The following is a 22,544-nucleotide window of genomic DNA, read 5'->3' on the forward strand; positions in this document are numbered from 1 at the left end:
TTTATGAAAATGATTAAGATTAAGAAATGATTATTTTTATCACAATTTGGCCAGTACATAGATCACGTCAGTAATATGTTTTTGTTATCAGATATGGTATGCCTATGAGCTTTTAGCTTTTTTTGGGCCTCAGAACATTCATTGCACCAATTATTTTCTGCACAGTTATGTCCATTGGCTGCAACACATGCCCATATTAAACTGGAGACCGATAGGTCATATCGGTAACCAAGAAAGTAGCAATTTATAAATAACTGAAAGGTTTAGATGCAATGAATGAAAAATAACTATCATTTTTTTAATTAAGTAATGCCCCTTAATTAAGCACATTTTGTTTAATGGATCAGTAAAATAAAAAATGTTCTGATTCTTTAGAACCAACTTTCCTCTGTCCAGATTTAGGTTGTCCTAAAAGACTTGCAGTAACAGGATTGGAGACCCCAGAATTAATCCTATGTTTAATAATGTTTGGAACAAAAACCAGAAGAGTATGAATATGAGGTCCATAACATAAATAAAATATATCAGAGGTTGACTGATACTCATAAGACTCACAGATACTTCAGTATAAGAGTCACAGTCAACAACCGACAACTACACGTAAACGTATACGTCGTGCAGTGTCTATATTTTGGTAGTGAAGTAGAGAATATTACTGCTGCCATGGCTACTTATGAAGTGCCTCTTCTCCATATAGGGGATTCAAGGGCCAATGGGCCCAGCTGGTGTGGAAGGACGAGAGGGCCCTAAGGTATGTCAGCAAAAATTATTTATGTTCAGAATATTTTAATTTGTTCCCGGAATTGATTATAACATTAATACACATTTCTAGAAAGCCTTGCATTGGTAGGCCATGGTCTTATAGTGATATCTTTCTAATCTACAGTTGGTATAAAAAGCAGTTATAAAAATAAACAATGAAAAGGATGTTTCTTCAATCACAAAGTAACCTTCCACTGACTTTATAAGTAAGTTTTTTTTAGAACTTATTACACTACAGATGAAAAGGCAATCAGAGTCTTGTATAATGTCCGATATTTGTAAAACCTTATACTGTGGCTTTCATTCCTTGCTCTGTTCTTTCCATGAAGGGTGTTCCTGGCGAGCATGGAAGAGCAGGATTGCCTGGGGTCCCAGGACAGAAAGTAAGTACTTATTTTTAAAATATATCCTTAAATCATTAGATATAGTGTACAGCTGGTTGAGTATTGCCTGCCCCTTATTGTATGTCAGCGTACCTACAGCAATTAATACAATTTCCTGTGGTGTTACAACACTTCCGGTTTGTCATTTAAATCAAATGACTGAGAACTATGCCCTGTAGGCACTTCTGAACCAAATGACTTGCATGAGTGGCAAAACCAGAAAAAACAAACAAAGCAGGAGATGATGTGGCATATTTGTATTAAGCTTTTGTTGAATTTGTATGCTAGAATTTACAATGTTCTTGTTGCTGACATTTAATCATGATGGAAATTACTTTCTGTTTTGTCAATTCATGGGATTTTGCATTGGACATGTGCTTCTCTTATTATGATGGGTGTCCAGGTGATTGCAGAATACTGCAGCTCAGGAACAAAATCAAAGTTGGTGCAATTCCTGAGAGAGAAGGCCACTAGAGGCCAGTAGAGGCTTAACGAGATCAAATCATAAAAATACAGTTTGAAAATGCAACTTGGGCTCAATAAACATGTTAACCAAATGATTAGTATAGATAGCGGGGACTGAGTATTCAGTTTATTAACATGCATTGGAGAGAACCTTGTGCAGAATGTTAACTCATTATAGGCAGGTTGTAATTAATTTGCTGTATTCCAGTTTTAAGTTGTGAAAAGGGACCTGAAAAAACAAAAATAGTGCTTCCCTAGGTCAAATTGTGAGTCTTAACACATGCAGAACCAGTGTCTTTTGCAGAACCTTTTAAAGAAATTATGTGTTGGGAACAGTGAAAACTAAACCCGTCTGCATTTTTCTGTTTTTCTGTTCATGTTAATGTAACTTAAATAGGACCTCAGCTTTACCTAGGACATTGTTCAAATTACGACTTCAATTGGCTATAATGTATTTCTCTTTAAAAGAGTCTTTGTTTGATGTCTGAAAAAAAAATTCAGAAGTTATCTAGGCCTCCCATGATTCCTGCATATGATTCAAGTCACACTACCAATAGCAGGTGGTAGAGTATATTAAAATATTACAGTGTTTTCAATTATTTTTAATATAAAAGTATTGACCTGAACAAAACATACAATTTTTCAAGCTCATCTCTTATCGGTGCAATGCATGTCAATATCCTCATATGTGTCATGGTGCAGTGATTTTGAAACTATATATAAACTTAAACAGTTTCGAAATATTAACAGTATTTCTTGTGGAATGAAACCAGAAGTGGTTTGTCAGAAGACAGTTATTAGGAACGGCATCTACACCTGCTAAAGTTCATTAACTTGATACAGTCAAAAATCGAGCATTTTTGAATACCTTACTGAATAAGTCCATCAAATAAACATTTAAAAATAATAATACATTTTAAAAGAATTCTAGATGTTTCATATTCACCATAAATGTTACTTTCTACAATCTTAATTTTTAAACAGAGTTTATATAGCACTTCTTGGGTGTGTCCAAAGAACATTCATATAGAAAAAAGATTGTACTTATTTTTTAGACACATAAACACATCCTAAAAAATATATCCTACAAGTCTGAAACAAACTACTATAGGTACTGAAGCTAATGAAAAGAATCATGATAAAGAACAGATCAATATAAAATCACAGAATTCCTGTATTTCAACAATCATGATAAAGAACAGATCAATATAAAATCACAGAATTCCTGTATTTCAACAAATAAATGTATATATTGCTTATTTTTTAAAGGGGATGCAAGGAGAACAGGGAGTTCAAGGACTGCCTGGCTCAGTGGGTAATCCTGGATTTAAGGGCCATAAGGTAAGGACAATCAGGACCTTTCTTCTAAAACAATATATTTCTTCTGCTTATTGATTTTTTTTTATAAAAGTCTGTCTATTGCCATAGACATAGCAGCATTGTCTCTGCTTTGCATTATTTGTCTGTCCATGGATATTATAACCGTTCTCATGATCCATTGAAATTGCTGGCATTGATTGATAATTTCTTTCAAACAAAGCTATTTAGCTTCATTTCTAGCAACTTAGAAGAGCACAAATCTAACCAGAAAGTGTTACTAGATGTTTATAGATGTACAGATATACCAAGAGTTTTACATTTGTTACAATTCTGTGCGTGAGATGCATTGCAATTCATGCCTAATTTCATGTAAATATCAGCATCCATGCATCATAGGTGCTTTCTTATTTTTGAATAATAAATGTATCAATGCTTATTCAATTTGCATTAATAAACTTTTGCTTCACACTGCACAACCATTCCATTAACTCACAGTTGCTGTGTATGAAAAAGCTGCACCTTGTTCTTTCACAAAGATACAACAAGCAAAAATGTAATTCTAGAGTTTAAACAGTTTGGAGATTCAATCAGGGATGACCTCAACTCTGGATGACCCTTGGACTCAAACAGTCTCTACCTGATGTCTAATTTCCTTATCAGGATTGCTGACCTTATGGATCAAATCAAAACTTACAAATTGCTGAACAAGACAAGTTTTAATTTTACTTATGAGCATTGAATCGTTTATCCATAAACATCTTGGCATATCAAAAGATTCTTCCAAACTGTGTGCTTAAAATCCTCAGTTAGAGAAATCAGTAGCAGTGAATGAAGCCCAGAAAACAGCGGCTATTGCCATTAAACTCTGATTCAGCAGAATCCTGTCAGGTTACTGGTGATGATTTCACCACTTGGAAACTCAGAGTGAATCAGTTCTTTAGAAACATCCATCATTTTCACCGCATAGACATTCTACACCATATTCTTGAATTCAGAAGGGAGTTCTGTTAATTGTTTGCACACTTCATAAAGCTACAATCAATAGCAAAGTATTGTGGGATATCTTAAAACTGTTACGATGCACATTAATTAACCATTTTAGAAGGCCAGGTTGCCCATGTTGCCATTTGTCAACATGGGGTATACCAGCTGAAATACCTACAGTACTTGGAAACATCTAGCCCAGAATTGCTGCCATGACTGTTATTTGCTCTTACATCTCAGGGTGATTCCTTCATGTCTGAGGAGTTCCATTATCATGGTACAAACTGCTGGTTCAAAGGTCAAATGAAAGTGCATTGAGATAGGGGGAATCGAACTGAGAAGATTAAGAAACTGCTGTAATCATGTTTCTATATTCGTCTAACAGTCTTTTTTATACTTATTGTGTATGTTTGACCTCAGTGAAATTTCATGTCATAGTATTCCAAGTTGTTTTTTTAGGGTGATCCTGGGGAACCTGGTGAAAAAGGAAATCAGGTGATGTATTGTATTGCTTCTGTGGGAATCTTTTTACATTTACTGCCATAGAAAGAGGAGGACCAGGGCTATAGTTCCAAAATTAGTCTTTAACATTTGTTTATAAAAATTTCAGCACTTAAAAAGAAAAACATGAATGTTGTGAACATAAATCCAGTTTAAATAGCATTAGCTGTTTGATGAGATGAATACATTGGAAGCATGTATTTGAGATAATGCTATTGTTTTTTAATCACAATTTTTAATGCACTTATATGCCTATTTATTAATTTACTTATATACCTGTACTTACATGACCAGATCAAGAAATGCCTCCATTTCTTAGCTGGGAAGTGACCTTGGGGAGTCTGCTATGCAACATAAACACAAGGGATTTCTAGACCTGCCTTTTTGTTTTAAAGAACACCACTATCATGTACAGTAGTTGATTGTAGACAAATTCTTGCATTGATCTCTATCTCAGAGTTTCACTGTTGCCATACTGCTGTACTGTATACAGCCATGACATCAGATAGTATGAAATTGTTATTTGAATGTTAAAGGGAAGAAAAATATTGCTACTGCTTTAAGATCAATGTTTTATCAATGCACATTCTTTAACCTAAGCTTTTTTTTTCTGGATTTCTTTCTAACAGTCATTTCATTTTAGGGTGATCAAGGCATCGCTGGGATTCCAGGAGCTCTTGGGATCCGTGTAAGTAGCATGTTTGACTGAGGATTCTTAATAATAAAGAGTAATGAGGCATATGTTGAACTCAGAAGGCATCTTAACTTGACTAAATCTTTTGAACCAAAAAGAATTTCCACATATTTTTCAAAACATGATATTAAGGATTTAAATTATGCAATTATGCATGTTTTATAAGCAACGTAAATGGTTGGTATGAAACCTCAAAAGCGTGGGTCATAGCCCCCTGTTTTCAGCATTAACAGAGTTAGTTTTACTTACTTGACTTTTAAACATATTACATACATACAATAGGGTCTCAATATCTGTAAATTAAGCACTCAGAATTCTTTTATTTGCTACTTTAATAGCAGAATGAGGCAAAACCAAGCTGAAGGCTGTAAAGCACAACTCAAATTAGACTGAGATTGTGACACAAACTAGTGAGCCTGACCCCTGCTCAAGAGCCCACTACCCAGCGTCTGCATCTCAACGTGGTCTTGTTTTTTATTGCAACAAGAGCTAGCGTTTCTGTATCTGCGGCGTGGGGAATGACAGGCTAGAGATGATTTAACAGTCTCACTGACACTTTTACTGCTTTTCATTACAGTGGAGTGTTATAATCTTAGAGAAGGAAAGTTTGTGATTGCTGTGATTTATTTTAGTTGATCAATGTTATTTTAATTTACTTAAATCCAATTAATTCCTACTTTAATTATCATATGAGGGTGGGTTACTTTGTATTTTAACTACACATACTATATACTGTAGTACATAATCCAACAATATGGGGGTGGACTTGGTTCTATGCAAATGTTGAAACTCTGCTGCAGTTATTTTCCCTCTGGCATCCATCCAGTTTAAGTCCTCTTTTTGTGCAGCATCCCTTTGGCTTTTCAAATCTATACTTCACAGCTAAAATATTGTGTTTGCAGGGGTTGTTCATTTATTCCTCAGAAACAAAACTGAAACATACTGTATTCCTACCCACAGGGTGAAACTGGACTCAGGGGAAGCAAGGGAGAGGTACAGTATGTTAAATAAGACTGATACAATACATCTAACACATTTTCACAAAATCAACTCATGTCTCTGCTAGTCAAGTGGAACACTAATAAATTGCAATGTGTTATAAAATAAAAATCTATAACAATGACATTAAGACAATATGCCAATATGCCAAAAATCTTTGGAGATTCAAATAGAGCTCCATTAAATGTTATTTTTCCTATGTAGTTTCACTATTTCAGAGTCTAATTGCATGAAAAAGTGGAATGTAGCAAATGTAGCAAAATATATTTTTAACTGTAGTGTACAAAACATGTAGCAGGTATGGAAAAAACATTGTAATATAAAATGCTGGTTTTAAAATACCAACATTTTCTAAATATGAAAATAAATAAGACGGGGATGAAAACAGAAAACACTTCTACAACAAGTTTGTTTGTCTGCTGATCTAAGCTATTCATACATGCAAGCCCTTACTTCATTTAACCACACTCAGAAAGGTGATTCTGGAGACTCAGGAATCAGAGGCCTTGATGGAAAAAAAGGAGACTTGGGTCCAGTAGGAGCTGTTGGGCCTCGTGGACCTCCAGGCCAAGATGGGTTACCAGGGCAACCAGGAGTGCCTGGGTTTCCAGGGAAACCTGTAAGTATTCCAGTTATAGTACAGATGTACTGTCTGAACACAAAAGCAATTATTATATTCAATGCCTTTTATTTTTCAGGGAAAGCCTCCTTCTGATGAGCATTTGATAAAGCTTTGTACAACTGTTCTCCAGAGTAAGTATCTTTCCTTTAATGTTAATGTCATAACTGGTTAAATTAAATATACTGAAGCTGAGACCCTTTTTTCAAAATGAAATAATTTTTCAATTTGAAGTAATAAAAATACAAACATCAATACAAAGAGCAATTTTTCTAGGTATCAAAGTTAGATTTCAGTTTAACAAAAGCTGTAATGTCTTCCAAAAATATATCTATTTAGCTGTCATATATGACATCACAGAGAATGCCAAAAGTTTAATGAGGTGCAGAAAAGCTTGAAGTTTGAATCAGGGTATTTACGCTGTCCTCATTTGAAGTTACACTTTCCCGTGTGCTGATTTGTTTTGTGAAATTCGTGGTATTTCATGTAGATCGACTGGAATGTACAGGAAGTGACACATCAGCTTCTTAGAATAAAGAGGATGAGACAAACTAGTAGAGTCATCTAATTGCTCCACTAGTGACTAAAAGGAGAAAGAAACATCCAGGTTTTGCACTGCCCTCTTGGGATGTTTACTATGTACGTAAATGGAAGGTACAGTATTTCAGCTCATTACATATAAAGGATTCGAAAAGGTACTGATTGAACATCCTTCTTCTGTCACTTAGAGTTTGTAGTAATGAGATTATATTAAAATATAAAGATAACTAACTGGTAACTAACCCTGTATAAGATAGAGCATTTTGAAAATTAATGGGTAAAAAGAATAGAGGGAGTAGAACACCTTTTTATGTTTCCTTTCCCAGATCAATTGCCCCAGTTTCTACAGACAATGCTCCCAAATTGTCAATCCTGTGAAACAAAGCAGGGCTCGCCAGGCATGCCGGGCTCCCCTGGTCCCCCGGGTCCCAGTGGCCCACCTGGATACCCTGGAAGGGTGGGGAGACAAGGATACATGGGCTCACCAGGGTTAGAAGGACCCCAAGGAATAAAAGGTAACACATCCTGGTAGAAAAGCTGCTGGTAATGGTCTCAAATATCTGTACACCCTTACAAATGTTCAAAAACAAGAAGAGGGGCTTATATGATGGTCTGTTCCACTGGCCTCATCCATCTAGTTTTTCATTTGTTTTATCTACAGGTGATATTGGGCCAAAGGGAGATAAAGGTTCGAAAGGAGAGGGACACTTTGGATTACCAGGTCCACCTGGCCCACCAGGTAAAATACTTTGAGAAAAACATTTTAATATAAGAGCCACAGGAAGCCCATTGTGCTCACCCTGGGAAAATATTAAATTGTTTACTCTTTGAACTATAACAGTATAGTTTTCACATTTTGCCCCCATCAGCCTTCGAAAATGAGCCATGTAAAAAGGACATATGCATTGTAGACATAACTATGCCCTCCTCACGTCAGAAAAAGCAGGGACCTCTGACAAGTACAGATATCTTTTTATCCTGACTGTGGCATTCTTATTTGGCTTTCAGAGTTGAATTTTCCACTCTGTCTAATTTTGCCTACAAAAACTCAGTGAAATGTAAAAAGAAGAACTGGCCCTGTCTTTTCTCCAAATCACAAACTCCTAAGGAAAATATGAACCTTAGATTTGGTTAGTTTCTTGAAATAATGTTAAGTGGAATTGTGTCCAGGTTATAAAGCTTTATGCTTTATGCAATGGGGGTGAAAAAAAGTATTTTAATTGAATTAAATGCTGAAGGAGAAGAAAAACAATTAATCCTGTGACAATATAATGTAAAATAAAAATATACAGCGTACCTCTGAGCATGGTGATCTTCAGAATCAGTGAACTGGATATTTCTGTGTTTTGTAATGATAATACCTGTAGGTGCCCAGGGTCCTCAAGGCAGGGATGGCGAAGGCACCCCAGGATCCCCTGGCAATGAAGGCAAACCTGGGATGCCTGGCATACCGGGAAAGCGTGGACCACCAGGACACCCTGGTACCTGTGATGTGACACTCTGCTACAACATGTACAACCTCAGAGACAATCGGTTCAGCAAGGGACCCAATTTCTAGACCTCTGCACAGAACAGCAGCAGTCAGCCATCTCACTTGCAAAAAACCCAAAGAAACCTGAGCTGGTATAAAAACAAACGGATTACCTTCAATCCTCTAGTGAAGATGCAATTGATTTAACATTGTGTTTTTACCAGATTAAGGGCATTTATTTGAATTATGCTACAGTTCAGTAATTGAGTGAGAAATTTAATTGCAATATACTGTAGTACATTCACTTATCAAAACTGTTCGCTTAATAGATTTTGTAATATTGAATATGAGGAAACTATATCATTCAAGTAAATAGAACCCCATAAAAACTATTTCTTAAAGTCATATCCAATTAAATTAACAGAGATTGACCCAATCTTGCCTGTGCTTCCAGTGGCAAAGTTCGATAGAATTACGCTGTTTTTATCCATGTGTTTTGTTTATAACTTGCCATTTAGTAGTTAAAGACAAACTAAAACACTGTGATTGTGATAAAGATTAAATGTGATATGTCTGATCTTAACCTGCCTTGTTTAACTATTTGGACAAAGTAGTTAGAAACCCACTATGATAAACAATGGTTTTTGCTCTGGTGGTGGCGATCGTGATGGTGGTGGGGTCAATCAATTTTCTGTTATATACCACCTTTCAGTATAGAGCATTCTTAAGACACTTAAGATTAAAACAGTATAGTGTACAGTATACACAGATACAGATCTAACTGAGAAAACCGAAAGAAATTGGTTTATTTATTTAATAATTAAAGGCCATCAAAACCATAAAAGGTTTCAGGTGATATTTAGAAACATCAACAGATGATGTATTTTTAAATCTGGTCAGGAAGAGTAAGCAAAAAGAAAAGCGCTGCCACTGAAAAAGCTTGGTCCCCTAATGTACAGTGTGAAGTCCTTGAATGCCTGTGCTGTAAGAGACTAGTAGTCGTTCAGCACAGGACAAATATTCATTTTTTTGTAGTTTTGGGCAGCACTGGTAGTTTCTGTAGCAACTTGAATGAACCAGCTAAAAGGCATTGCAGTAGTCCAACTGTTTCACTGTAACCTAGAGAGGTATGACAAAAGTTAGAAGTTAAAACAGTGGACTTTATTTATACTGCACCTTAGTGAGGCAGATACTGTACTGATAGGAATCGGGGTTGGTCTGACTCTTTTTGTCATAATTACTGTACATTCATTTTAAGGTCTAGTTTTCAAAAGTGAAAGTGAATTTTAATTAGTAATTAATACTAGTTTCTATGGTTCAACAGCCAAATATATTAAAATGTACAAAATCCAAGTATAAAAGTAACAGCAATGAAACCTAGTACTACATTTGTTACTTCTATCCAATATTAATAAACATCTGAAAGAACAAATACTCTTTAACAATTGCTGTTGATTTATAATGTGGGTATATTCAGACTGACATTCAAAAATATATTTTGACATGCATATAAATTACATATTTGTCACTCAGGTTTCCATCTCTTTATCTCTATTTTCATCCTTTTTTATTCTTTCCACTATGTTTTTCTTCTTATAACTTCTCCAATCCCACACATAAAGAAGGCTCCACCGCTGAAATATTGTTTCTTCCTCCTACTTTTCAGTGTGAAATTAACCTCTAGTTGCTCCCTTGCAGCATGAATGCTGACAAAGCTTCCCACCCTAACCTCTTTGAATAAACTATACAGACACCCATTTGTAATATATTGCATGAGTTTCCAGCTGAATTACTCTGTAAAAAATGTGTTGGATTTAAAGGGGAACATCTGAACAAATTTTTTTTTTAGCCTTTTCATTCTGAAAAAAAACTGTTGATAATTACTTTTGTGTTGAAAGAGATCTAGCCAATATGTGTAAGCTGTTATCCCATAAAATAAACTGAGAGCAGAAAATTAAAAAAATCCGAAGATGATCACCCTCAGCTTCAATAGATTCAGTTTTACTGTAGTTGCCATACCTATAAGGTTGCATTGTTTTGTTTTCTTAGTCTAAGTAGAATCTCAGATGTGTCACAGTTTGGGAAGCTGACATATTCTTATGGGTTTGACTGGCCATACTCCTGTCATAAATAAACACAGCCTCAGGTTGTTTTAAGTATTCCTTAATATCTTTGTGATTGAGCCTTTATTATTAACAATTAATCTCACCACCTACAAACCATTGTTAATTAAATTGGGTTTAGAGTGCATTTTAACTCAGGAAGGAAGCTATGTTTGATATTCTTGTGTCAACAGTCTTAATGCTTTATAAAGTGACAATCCATGGCTTTTGGTAATGATATCGTGGGGCTAATGAGTAAATTATTGTTTAGGGTACAGATGTCTTGAGGTATTTGGTTTAATTAATACAGAGGACTTACATCTTCTATATTCTGTATTTATGAGAATAGTTCAATATTATTTTAAAACCTACTGATTTTTTAAAATAAATCTTAGACATGGAAAGTTGTTTTAACAAAAAAAAAAGATTTGAACAAAAGTATAGTGTTTATGAATGAAGCTTTTAAAATACTAACATGTTCAGATACAGTAAATCATTTACCCAAATGAATCATTTGAAGAACCATTTGAAGCCACACTGACCAAAAACTGGATTTGGGTAATTGTTCAACCGATATATTCAAATGAATAGTAAAACAATGATGTTTCTATAAATGAGAACAATGGGTTTGAATCTAATTTAAAAAGTGTCAATAAGAAATTCAAAAAGAGATGAGGTTATAAATGTCAATATGAAATTCTAGGAAACGTGAACACTTACTGTAAAGTGGTGTGAATAAGCAAACTGTTACACAGGCAGTCTTAGGTACTGTACTTGTAGCTCACCTTTGAAATATGGCTGTGTTCTTATGTGTGAGGGTGTTCTGATTGGGGCAGATAATAGACTTCTATTATATGCTAATTATGCACAAGAACTGTGTTATTTTCAGTTAGGTGCTCTCAGTCTACTTTAATGTGCGTACATCATCATAGTTGTAGGTGTCAAAACTGAAATGAATATCATATTATGCTCATTACAGAGGTACTTGTTTAGCACAGCTGAGAGTTTATATTCTGGCAGCTAATTTAGAGAAAGTAGTTATTGCTATAGGTTAATTTGTTATATATGTATTGTATTTTTTTAAATGTTTGTTTCATGCATTAAGTAGGTTTCCATTGATTTATGAATGCCTGTAGTATCTGTTAATATACTAAACTACTGTTTATGTTTACATTATTAGAAATGTTTGGTTACTTAAAATCATTGTTCTGCACTCTTACATTGTACTGTACAGTGAAGGAAGCTCTTTGTTATCGGGCCCCCAAACTATACATCAGGTATTTCACCCAGAATACTTTATTCCTATAATGTTGCATATTACAATGCAAGAGTAACAGCATTGATTTTGAATGAGAGAACAGACAGTATAAAAACTAGAAGGCCGACATTGTAAATGTAATAAAATAAATTGCAAAATGCAAATTGTGGCTCCAATCCAGAGGCAGTTCTAAAAAGTTTAATAGCTCACAAAACACTGGTTGTAAATGTAAAATGCAACATTGGTTCTTTTACAGTGGAGCAAATTTGTACATACTATTCTTTTATTCTTTTATATTTGACTAGAATATCTTTGGTCTTCTAACTCCTACTGTCAGCCCTACAGAATGGACATTTTAAAATATACTCTATGTATTCACATTCATACATGGAAATATAGCATTTTATGTTTTGTGAAGAAAAAATGATTGTTGTATAAGAAACATTATCATTCCAAACCTACATATATGATATAATGGAAGTTTTATTTAATGATAAAAGTGAATTGTGTGTCTGTATTTAGGACGTTTTTGTAGAAAATAAATTCCTTGTTCAAATTAACAACGGATACCTCTATATGTTGACTTTATTGTTATTTGCAATAAAAAGATTAAATAACTTAAACGACTTTTAACTGTTATGGATCATGGTCCCTCCATTATACTTCCAACACCACAGGTTTTTTTCAGAGACTATGTACTAGCAATAGTTTTGCATGACTGTAATGAGCACACAGTGGTCTACTTACTTCCAGTATACAAGTTATACAAGTTACTCATCACATGGTAGAAATGCACAAACTTCCTTTATCTGAAATTTTTTGGGACTTCTCTTTAGGGTGAAGTCACATTTAAAAATGCTAAAAGTAAATATTTTGGTACCCTTATCATGTTTATTCTTTTCAAAACAAATCACATAATGTTTTTTTGGGAAATGCATGAAAACATATTTTAATCATGTTAGTGGTTAGGGTTTTGCATTTTTTAAAAGTTTTATTGTTGTATTAATGCATTCACATTTTATCTTATTTTTGTAATATGAGATTTTCTTTTCTATGCTGCATTTATGGTATATACTAATACACGTAATAAACGTTTTATATACAGTAGTGTCTTTAAAAGACTTCATCTCAAAGTGCTTTACAAGACATGAAATGTACATATCATTATAAAGGTATTAATCAAGATGACAAAATTGCATGTGAACACATAAGAACAAAGAAAATACGAATATGAACAAAATGCAAGAATTATTTTTAAAAATTTAGATTTTAGGCTAGATTTTTAAGCCCTTGATATGGCTGAACCCTTGTTTTCTTGGTTGTCACCAGCTACTGTAAGTGTAAATGAACAGTGAGGGCATGCAATAAACCAGAGCTACAGTATTTACATGAAGGTCATGTGAATGGGTTTAAACAGATTGAAAAAGCAGCTACCTTCTGTGAGCCATACTATGTAGGCTTGAATGTAAGATGGACTTTAAAATCAGCCCAAAAGCTTAGAGATTCTAGTACAAGGTCTCTAAGATAGGATTGAGAAGATCAATTCCATATGACTTTATCTGGATTCCATCTGCTGAATTCAGAAAAAAAAATCATAACTTTAACCTTTAATGTTGACAAGATTACACTTTTAAAGCTAAATTTGTTCATTCATTTTGACAAATACAATTTACTGTCTTTTTTACAAAATTCTGTCTTTTATAGGTTTAATCATTCCAGCATTTTTTGGCCCTTTATTAACGTCACATTTAGTATCAATATATATTAGGTTTGGGTGGTATTATCAGTAACATACAATATTTTAAAGTGTTAAATACATTTGGACTGAAAACAACATTGGCTGAAATGTTTTAGTGGAATCTGTCATTGTCCACATTATTGAAACAAACACATGCAAATGTAAAATGCATAATTATAAGATTCTACCATACATCAGTTTCCTATTACAAGACAGTGATTCATATATTTCAGCATTTATAGAGGCACATTACATAAAAAAACATTACAACTTTTGTTCATGAAACAATTGATGTAAAATACTTTGATTTTTTGTATAAACTGAAATTCCCTTTATGTTAATATAAACATGTCATGGTTTCTTAACACATGGTTTCTTAACACACGATAATCAGAGATGCTGTTTTGGTCCACCCACTTGGCAGATGGAAGCAACAGGCAGGACATAACAACAAAATTATTGAAAGCAATGAGGAATATCACAAAGCGCCAATAAGGAGGAACAAGAACAATGCTGTGACAGGCTCCAGCCTACAAAAAGGTGGCTCCTAGACCCTGATCACACTGAAACTTAAAACTGCTTGAATACGTCTGGCAAAAGGAGCCAATGCCAACTGCAACCATGAAGGCCTTTATGTACTGTACCAGACACGCATAAATATACTCATGTGTGAATATGTAATTCCTAAACCTTTAAATTCCTTAACTAATTAACTAAATTACCAAATTTACATCTACAGTAGTGTGGTTCTTTACAATTATTAGAGGCCATTGATAGCCTCTAGTGGCAGGTCAGCTGTAATTGTCACTCTTTACTGACCTGATCTTTCAAAAATGGAAAAAAGGGGCTTGTAGCCTGTATTTAAACTTAATTGGTTGAGACTGAAATGGTATAATTGTCTATACTGGGTCCTTATGCAGTTTCGGTATATTCTAGTTGCTTGATTGACAGCCAGTTACAGTGCACCTTCTCAACCTATGACTGCATTATGGTACATTTCATCTTAACCCGTATGCTGGGATTCTGTTACTTGGATTTTTTAGTTTATGTTCTTCCATAATTATTTAAAAGGTATAGTATATCATTTAGAGTTTTATATTTTCAGAATTTATTTTTTATTTAATATACAGTATATAGTACATACTGTATGTCAAGTATGTGCCAAATGTTTTGTGATATTCTCATAGAAAATACAGAATAAATTGCATATTATGTTATAGCTTACAACAATAATACAAACCAACAAAAAGTTAGAGCAACAGAAATGAAAGCTTAGCCTTCTGAGGTTTGTAGCCAGGGGTTCAGAGTCAAGCTTTGCACGCACATAAATGTGGGTGTCCTCAGTCTAGAAGTGAAAACGAATGTCATACATATGAGAAACCAATGACCCAATGGTATGGTATAAGTAATAAAGAACATCTTCATGCCTTGTGCAACAGCAGATGAGATCTGTTTTGAGGATGATGAATGCCAATGTCTAATTGTCACAATTGTTTTTCAAACCAGCAACCCTTTCTCATCTATTTGAGCAAGATGATCGTGATGATTTTGTAGGATCCTGTGGCAAGATTGGCCAGCAGCAGAATTGGTATGGTAGAGAAAGCAGGAAATCCAAACAAAGACACAAGGCAGAAGTGTAGTCAAAAACTACCCAGGAGAGGGTAAAACAAATGTGAGAAAATAATAAGGTCTAAATCCAGAATAAGCAGGGTCAAAACACAAATCAAAGCAAGGGCCACAGCCAGTGGTAGCAACACAAGCAAAACTAAAGAACATTGAGACTGAAGGAAATTTCAAGACTAAGGAGTGGATGCCTAGAGATGATGGTTTATATAATAGTCTTGATGATCTTTGGATACAAGGGAGAGTGGTAATTGCTGAAGCAGCGTGGTGGAGAATAATAACAGAGAAACATCTGATGAGAGAGAAATGTGGGAGCTTGTGCCAGAAATGCCATGATTAGTGTGTGAGAAATGCCACAGAGTGTCGCACAGTAAGCAAAATATCATTTTGGACCATGTAAAGACAAGAATAGATAAAAATTCTCTCTACTGTCTCTACTGATGACTTGTTAGTCATCAGTAATTCATTACTAATCCAAACAATAGCTACTTCTATATTATGCATTAATCTGATTGATATAGTTCATATACTGGAGCTTGCTTATAAATAAATATTGTACATTTTGCAAAGGAATAGCAACAGGGCTTTCTACAGTATACTGTAACTTTTGACAAAAACGTTTGTTAGATATTGGTCAATAATTATTGAGAATGCTAAAGTTCTGCTTTTTTAACAGTGGGGTGATGACTGTACTTTTAAAGGCTGAGGGAACAATTGCAGATCTTAGTGATTCATTGATGGTATGTATGATGATAGAAAAGAGAATTGCAAAACCTTTAACCAAAGCTAGATGGTGGGAACAGGATTCAAAGAATGTGTCCCATATAAATGATTATTTCAGATAGCTACTGAAAAAGAGATTACATGAAACTGCAAGGTGAGATGTACGAACCTGAAAAACATAAAGTGTGCTTGGAACTGTATAATCTACCTTCTGATGTTACCAAATTTTAGTAGCCACAGGCATTCCACAACATAAGCATGAGTTAATGCACTCATACGAGCAGGATTACAGTGCCTCACAGGTGATTTAGTCACGATATTGTTTTGTGGTACAATCCAATCAGAATATTGGGTGTACAAGCTTTGAGCAATAAAATGTAGCTGACATGAGCAGTAGAACAATGACAAAATAACCCAAAGTTTTATGTTATTAAAAAAAGTTTTATGTTTTTCAAGTTTTATACAAATATTATTTTTATTTAACGGTGTGGAAATTCCTTGTAATAAAATATACTTGTATGCTGTGGCTCTATTAAAGTCCTATGGTGCTCTAGCACAAGAAGCCTACTCTTTGGAATGGATTTATTGTGTATTGTGTAGAATTCTTTGTAAAGGATTGCAATTGTCACAGTATCCAGAAAGAATATGGGATCAATACACAATTCTCCATTGCTGAAAGACATTCACATAAAGAGCAATGATTTAGTACACTGATGCACACATAAAATAAATCTTGTAAATACATACTGTAATGTTAAAATTTCACTAGATCTTAGGTCATAGTTCTTTGCAAAAAAAAGAAACATAAGATGCATTCTATATACCACTAAACAGTTATTCTACAGTACAAACTTCTAATGAGACTTATCAGAGCTTGTGTCTTGCAAAGTTGAACATTTTATATTGAGTGAAAGCTAACTTTTATAAAATCTTATTATAATAGCCAGATGCATTCGTTTACATAATTTTGTAATACTGCAGTCATCACAGTGTGCCGTTGGAACTGAGAAAAAGGATAACAGTACAAATTAGAATGAATCAAGATTTACTGTATTTCTGATGGATGTGCAAGGTAGTGTTGTTTCAATACGAAACACAATATGTCTGGAACTCAATGTAATTGCCTTTGTGAGTTGGATTAACTTGAAAAAAAATCCCTCATGCCCCATAAAGCAAATTTTCTTATAAGAAACAGGGCCTTTAAAATCGCATTATTTGACAGGATTTACAAATCTGTGCAACATAGGCACAAAGGGCCCATGAATTGTGTAACATGTTTGTTGCGTCATCCTTCTATTAGATATTTATAACACCACTCCACAGTTCCATCCTTCATTTACAGTATCTTCACTTGTCATTCAAGGTAGCACAAAGGAGGATGCTGCCTAAAAAGACATGAAATCAGCATTGTAAGAACTTGGAATTTCATTCATTGCAGGTTTAAGAATTCTCATTTATACTGTGGTAAGTGAAATTCATTTATTGGAGCCTCATTTCTCTTTTTCAAAAGCCTTGCATTTATTAACTTAACAGCTTCCTTTTTTGACAGCTTGGCAAGAAAACACAGCAATGGAAAATACAAGTTTGTCGCCGAGTTTGACCACCGCCATAGACTACTACTATGAAGATTACAATAACAGCGAGGGTTTAGTTTTTTTCTGCGACAAAAGTGATGTCAACAAGTTTGGAGCTAAGATCATTCCAGTCTTCTACTACTTTATTTTCCTGTTGAGCCTGCTGGAGAATGGATTGGTTTTGCATATCATCATTAAATATGAGAAATTGAAAACTGTGACCAACATATTCCTTCTGAATCTAGTCATCTCAGATTTGGTGTTTGCGTTTTGTCTTCCTTTCTGGGCCAGTTATCACTCTTCTGAGTGGATCTTTGGCAGTGTAATGTGTAAAATAGTGGGAAGTGTTTACTTCATTGGTTTCTACAGTTCAATTTTGTTCTTGACTCTCATGACTTTTGATAGATATCTAGCTGTGGTCCATGCTATAGCAGCTGCCAAAAGAAGAAGGACTTTGTACGCTATAATTTCAAGCATAGCAGTGTGGTGTGTTAGTCTTGGAGCAGCTCTGAAAGAGTTTATACTCTATGACATCCGGAAAAACAACAATTATGGAACCCTCTGCGAAGAGACTGGTTATTCCCAAGAGATTATGACTAAATGGCAGCTTGTGGGGTACTATCAACAATTTGTTCTCTTTTTTCTACTTCCCCTGACTGTGGTCCTGTATTGTTATACCCGAATTGTCATTAGAGTGGTTCAAACTAAAATGAAAGAGAAATGCAGAGCTGTAAAACTAATTTTCATAATAATAGTGGCATTTTTCTTGTGCTGGACACCTTATAATATAGTCATATTGTTAAAAGCCCAAGAAATCTCTTTAAACAGAGATTCTGATCCATGCAACATTGAACTTGACTATGCAATGTACATCACACGTAATATAGCCTATTTGTATTGCTGTATAAACCCACTGTTTTACACATTTGTGGGCAAAAAGTTCCAAACACATTTTAGAAATGTCCTAGCAAAATGGATTCCTTGCTTTAGGACTCAGTTAATAACAAGCCAGAGTAGCAAAACAACAGATCATCGAAGTCCTCCAACCATCTATGAATAAATGTTAGGATGGAGTTACTGTACTTCAGAATGATTTCTATCTTGGGTTAATACATCTTAAAGGGTTTCTAGTGACACCTATTGTTGAAATATGTAAAAAAATAAAAGTATTTGTTGTCTTTCTAGACATTTTTAAAATTTCCTTTAAATTGATATTATTGAATGTAACAAGTTAAAAAGTCAAGGTTTCTTTTTGTTTATCTCTTACAGTATATATGATTAGCGATTATTCATTAACTATTAGCCATAGTCAGATAAGATTAAATAATTGTTATTAATGCACAAATCCCCCAAAAATCTCATCTATCTGTACAACATTTATTTGCTAATAAAATATGCTGCTTAAAATCAGGACTGGATGAAGAAAGTGTGCTTAAGTGCATTTTCTACAAAAATGTTCTATGTAAACTCAATAAGCTTTACAGTACAATGTAAATAAATACAGTACATTTTCTGTTGCTTTCATGTTATCGTTAATACAAATCTGCATCATCAATGTGTTGGTGTTATGTCATTAATAAATGGCTGTAAATATGGCTGTAAATAAATAATGGAATAATGTATTTTCTTTGATTCTCACATGTTGGCTTCTGTTTGTTCTTGTGATTAATAAATATGATTAAATAAATAATATTAAATAATTCTTAAATTCCTTTATTTGGAGAATGCACTTCACCCAACGCTCTTACAGTGTTTATAACACTTATAATATAATAATTAAAACATTATTTCAATAATTATGTTATATTTAAAACAAACTTTCAATTGAAAACAAGCTGTTTTAACTGGGTATTGTAAACTGGATTTTTTAAAAGTTAGAATGATCAAAATTCTATAGTACTGATATTCTGTTACATAACATAATACAATATTATATATTTCATTTTTTCTTAATTGCTTGTCCATTTCATGGAATTGTGAAAGACTCAGTTCTTCATAATTGTTTTTGTTCTCTTTACACTGTTAATTAACTATTCTGAGAAAAAAGCTTTCCATTTGTTAAATATTTAGATATTAAGCAGAACATACACGTACCTGAGAACTTATAAGAAGGACAAAATAGAATAGCAATGTTTGTTTCAGAAAGGTAACACATGACAGGAGGCCATGTACTGTAACTTGTTTGGTTTTGACCAGAAGTTTGACCTGAGGATTTCATCCAGCCCTTTCTTGAAATAAATGGTGTGGGTTTATTGTAGTTTGGGCTACAACAGTTACAATAGGTAGCTTGTTCCAAACTCTTACCCCCTTTCTGTAAAGAAGTACAGTACCTATTTATGCCTCCACTTTACAGTAAAGTATGGTTTCAGCATTTATTATTTGGGTTGGGTCAAAGATATTGTGTGCTCAAGGTCCAGTAAGTAGAGCATTATGTTTTGCTTCTGTATGAAATATGAAAAGTATTCTTGGAAGAAGCATTGGGGTGTTGGGACCTGAGATGAACAGCTGGATATTGTTACAGAATTAACTAACCACACCTTGGAACAACACACTACAGTATGTACCTGACTGCATACAAAAGATTGGAGTTGATTAGCCCTCGATGTATTTAAAAAAATCTGTTGTGCATTTTGAACAACTCCAAGAAGATAAAGAAAAGTTGAAAAAAATGGCGGAAAAGCACTTGAAAGGAATGAAGAAGCAATGCTTGGAAGGTAAATTCCCCAAAACATGTGTCATACTGTATATGAAGTATGTCAAATGCCTGTGTCAAAAAAGACAAGCATTCGAAAAGAACTTATATTTCTGTTTTCTTCTTGAACCTTGTAAAAGCTGTTCTTATTACTTGCAGACATTGTAGATAAACGCTGAGGCACCAGCATTTCAGTAACCCCTCTTTGTGTGGCCTACCCCTAGTGCACTAGTGGACAAATGCCCACTTCTGTATTGCTAAGGTTATGTTTTCATTTTTATTTAAAACAAAATTAAAGATAATTCTGGTAGAGTTAACTAAAACTGAATAAAAATAAAAAGAAATATTAAAATTCCAAGAACAAGAACGCCTTAAGATGTGTAACAAAGGTCTGACATTAAGGTTAAAGGAAAATGAGGGCCATTGAGTTGGACATACAGTAGATTTGTTTACATGCACTATGATGGTAGTTCTATGAAACAATCCAAATTGATCTGGTTTACAGCTGGTAAAATTTAAAAATTCAAAGGCAGAGCTGTTAAATACAAAGCAATGAAAAACACTAAATTTAATAAATAACAAAAATAGCTTAATATTAAATGTTTTTATGTGGCTAAGAAAGGTACTATTCAGCTTAAAGCTGTTTGGAAATGTCCACTCTTACAATTAAAAATATTTTCATAAAAGACGGGCTTTAAATAATTCCTATAAATTATTCTAACATATTCAATATACCTATGATTTGTTCTGACTTCAGTATAATTATTTATTCAATTGTATTGAGTTTTTCAAATGTACAGCTTATTGTGGTGGTTTCTTCTTGTCTAAAACCCTTGACTGATGAAGAGGTGTAGATGTGGTTTCTCTCTTTGGTAAAGGGCACTACAGATGCAGGCATTCAAAGTGCGCGGTACAGACACGTACCGCAGGTAATTGGCTGCGGTATCGCGTATCATGACGCAAGATGATGCAGTACGTGATTGGTTGACTGACAGGGGCACTCAAGGTCCGTTGGTCTGTCGTAGAAAGACTTACTGTAAACGTCTTTACTGTGCCCGTTGTAGATATTGAATTTTACCGCTGAAGGGAAATCTTAGTAGCTGAGCATAAAAAGAATAGGAGCGTGTGAAGGCCATAAACGATGTTAATTTTGGAACATAAACATACAGTATATAGCCTGTCTTGGTACTTTAAAGAAAAAAATACACACACGTATTCCATTTCTCCCTAAACATTTTAAGCTTCGAAGTCTTTAACTAACGTGATACCGGAGTCAACAAGCATACTTTTAGAATTTGATTAAAAGGGAATATAATATGGAATCGCGTATCTCAAGAGATAAATAACGATATAATTATATTCATGTTGCAAAAGAACTGCAACGGACATAAAAACTCCCTTGCTTTTAACAGAGCGTTCCATAATTTCTAACTACGAAAATGATTTAAACTGCGACACTTATCATTCAACCAGAGCTCGAAATATCACAAGGATCCTCTAGAGCACAGACTGTATTAAAAGAATCGAGTATCTCAAGAAATTAATAAGATATAATTATATTCGTGGAATTCGTATAATTATATAATCAGTTTCGATCAAGGTCTCTAAAACGAACAAGAAAAAGAGGATTTTCGGAGGGCAATTACGCTGTGTTTATATAGAATAACTGATTTATAATCTAATTTCTTGTTCGTTTAAAACAGTGAAATGTCAGCTGTAAAAGATCGCACCAGAAACAGCACTCTCTCTGCCTGTCATAGACGTTCAGGAAAGGCTGAATGAAGTCATGTCAAGTACAATAATTCGGTGATCAATAATAACAGTTGTAGGACAAGAACAAAAGATAGTGAAAACTTAAGATTTTTAAGGCTAAAACTCAAATTCATTCTACAAATTAAGGCAAATGAAAATTCAGGACGTTAAAGTGCTAGAGGTGTAAAAAATACAAAAATGCACATGAGCAAAAAGTTTCAGAAATTGAGCAAACAGAAAAAAAGCCATGCCTATAGTGCAGAAGAGGGATGCAGGAACACTTGCTTAGATATACAAAAAAATCACAAAAAGGTGTATGTTACAAAAGAACATGCAAACATGTA

At 34.1% G+C, this 22,544-nt stretch overlaps 2 protein-coding genes across 2 annotated transcripts in view; both read left to right on the forward strand.

The window, feature by feature from the left end:
• Positions 1-12,765, forward strand: part of LOC102685455 (collagen alpha-1(XXI) chain) — a 71,507-nt gene extending 58,742 nt beyond the window's left edge. The window contains exons 20-30 of the mRNA XM_015354104.2: positions 698-751; positions 1,092-1,145; positions 2,880-2,951; positions 4,374-4,409; positions 5,059-5,103; positions 6,070-6,102; positions 6,581-6,727; positions 6,807-6,861; positions 7,594-7,782; positions 7,929-8,006; positions 8,635-12,765. Of these exons, the coding sequence (XP_015209590.2) occupies positions 698-751; positions 1,092-1,145; positions 2,880-2,951; positions 4,374-4,409; positions 5,059-5,103; positions 6,070-6,102; positions 6,581-6,727; positions 6,807-6,861; positions 7,594-7,782; positions 7,929-8,006; positions 8,635-8,825 (954 nt within the window). The 3' untranslated portion in view covers positions 8,826-12,765. The remainder of the gene's footprint in view (positions 1-697; positions 752-1,091; positions 1,146-2,879; positions 2,952-4,373; positions 4,410-5,058; positions 5,104-6,069; positions 6,103-6,580; positions 6,728-6,806; positions 6,862-7,593; positions 7,783-7,928; positions 8,007-8,634) is intronic.
• A 4,773-nt stretch (positions 12,766-17,538) lies between these two features.
• On the forward strand, positions 17,539-19,458 carry ccr12a (chemokine (C-C motif) receptor 12a). The gene is made up of 2 exons (XM_006634280.3): positions 17,539-17,646; positions 17,732-19,458. Exon 2 carries the CDS (start codon positions 17,752-17,754, stop codon positions 18,814-18,816), a length of 1,065 nt encoding a protein of 354 aa, XP_006634343.1. The 5' UTR covers positions 17,539-17,646; positions 17,732-17,751; the 3' UTR covers positions 18,817-19,458.
• The last annotated feature ends 3,086 nt before the right edge of the window (positions 19,459-22,544 follow it).

This window comes from Lepisosteus oculatus, chromosome 6 (assembly GCF_040954835.1).
Source record: "Lepisosteus oculatus isolate fLepOcu1 chromosome 6, fLepOcu1.hap2, whole genome shotgun sequence".
Lineage (NCBI taxonomy): Eukaryota > Metazoa > Chordata > Actinopteri > Semionotiformes > Lepisosteidae > Lepisosteus > Lepisosteus oculatus.

Coding starts and splice junctions, on each gene's coding strand:
- ccr12a (XM_006634280.3), top strand. CDS start 17,752: ATGGAAAATACAAGTTTGTCGCCGAGTTTGACCACCGCCATAGACTAC.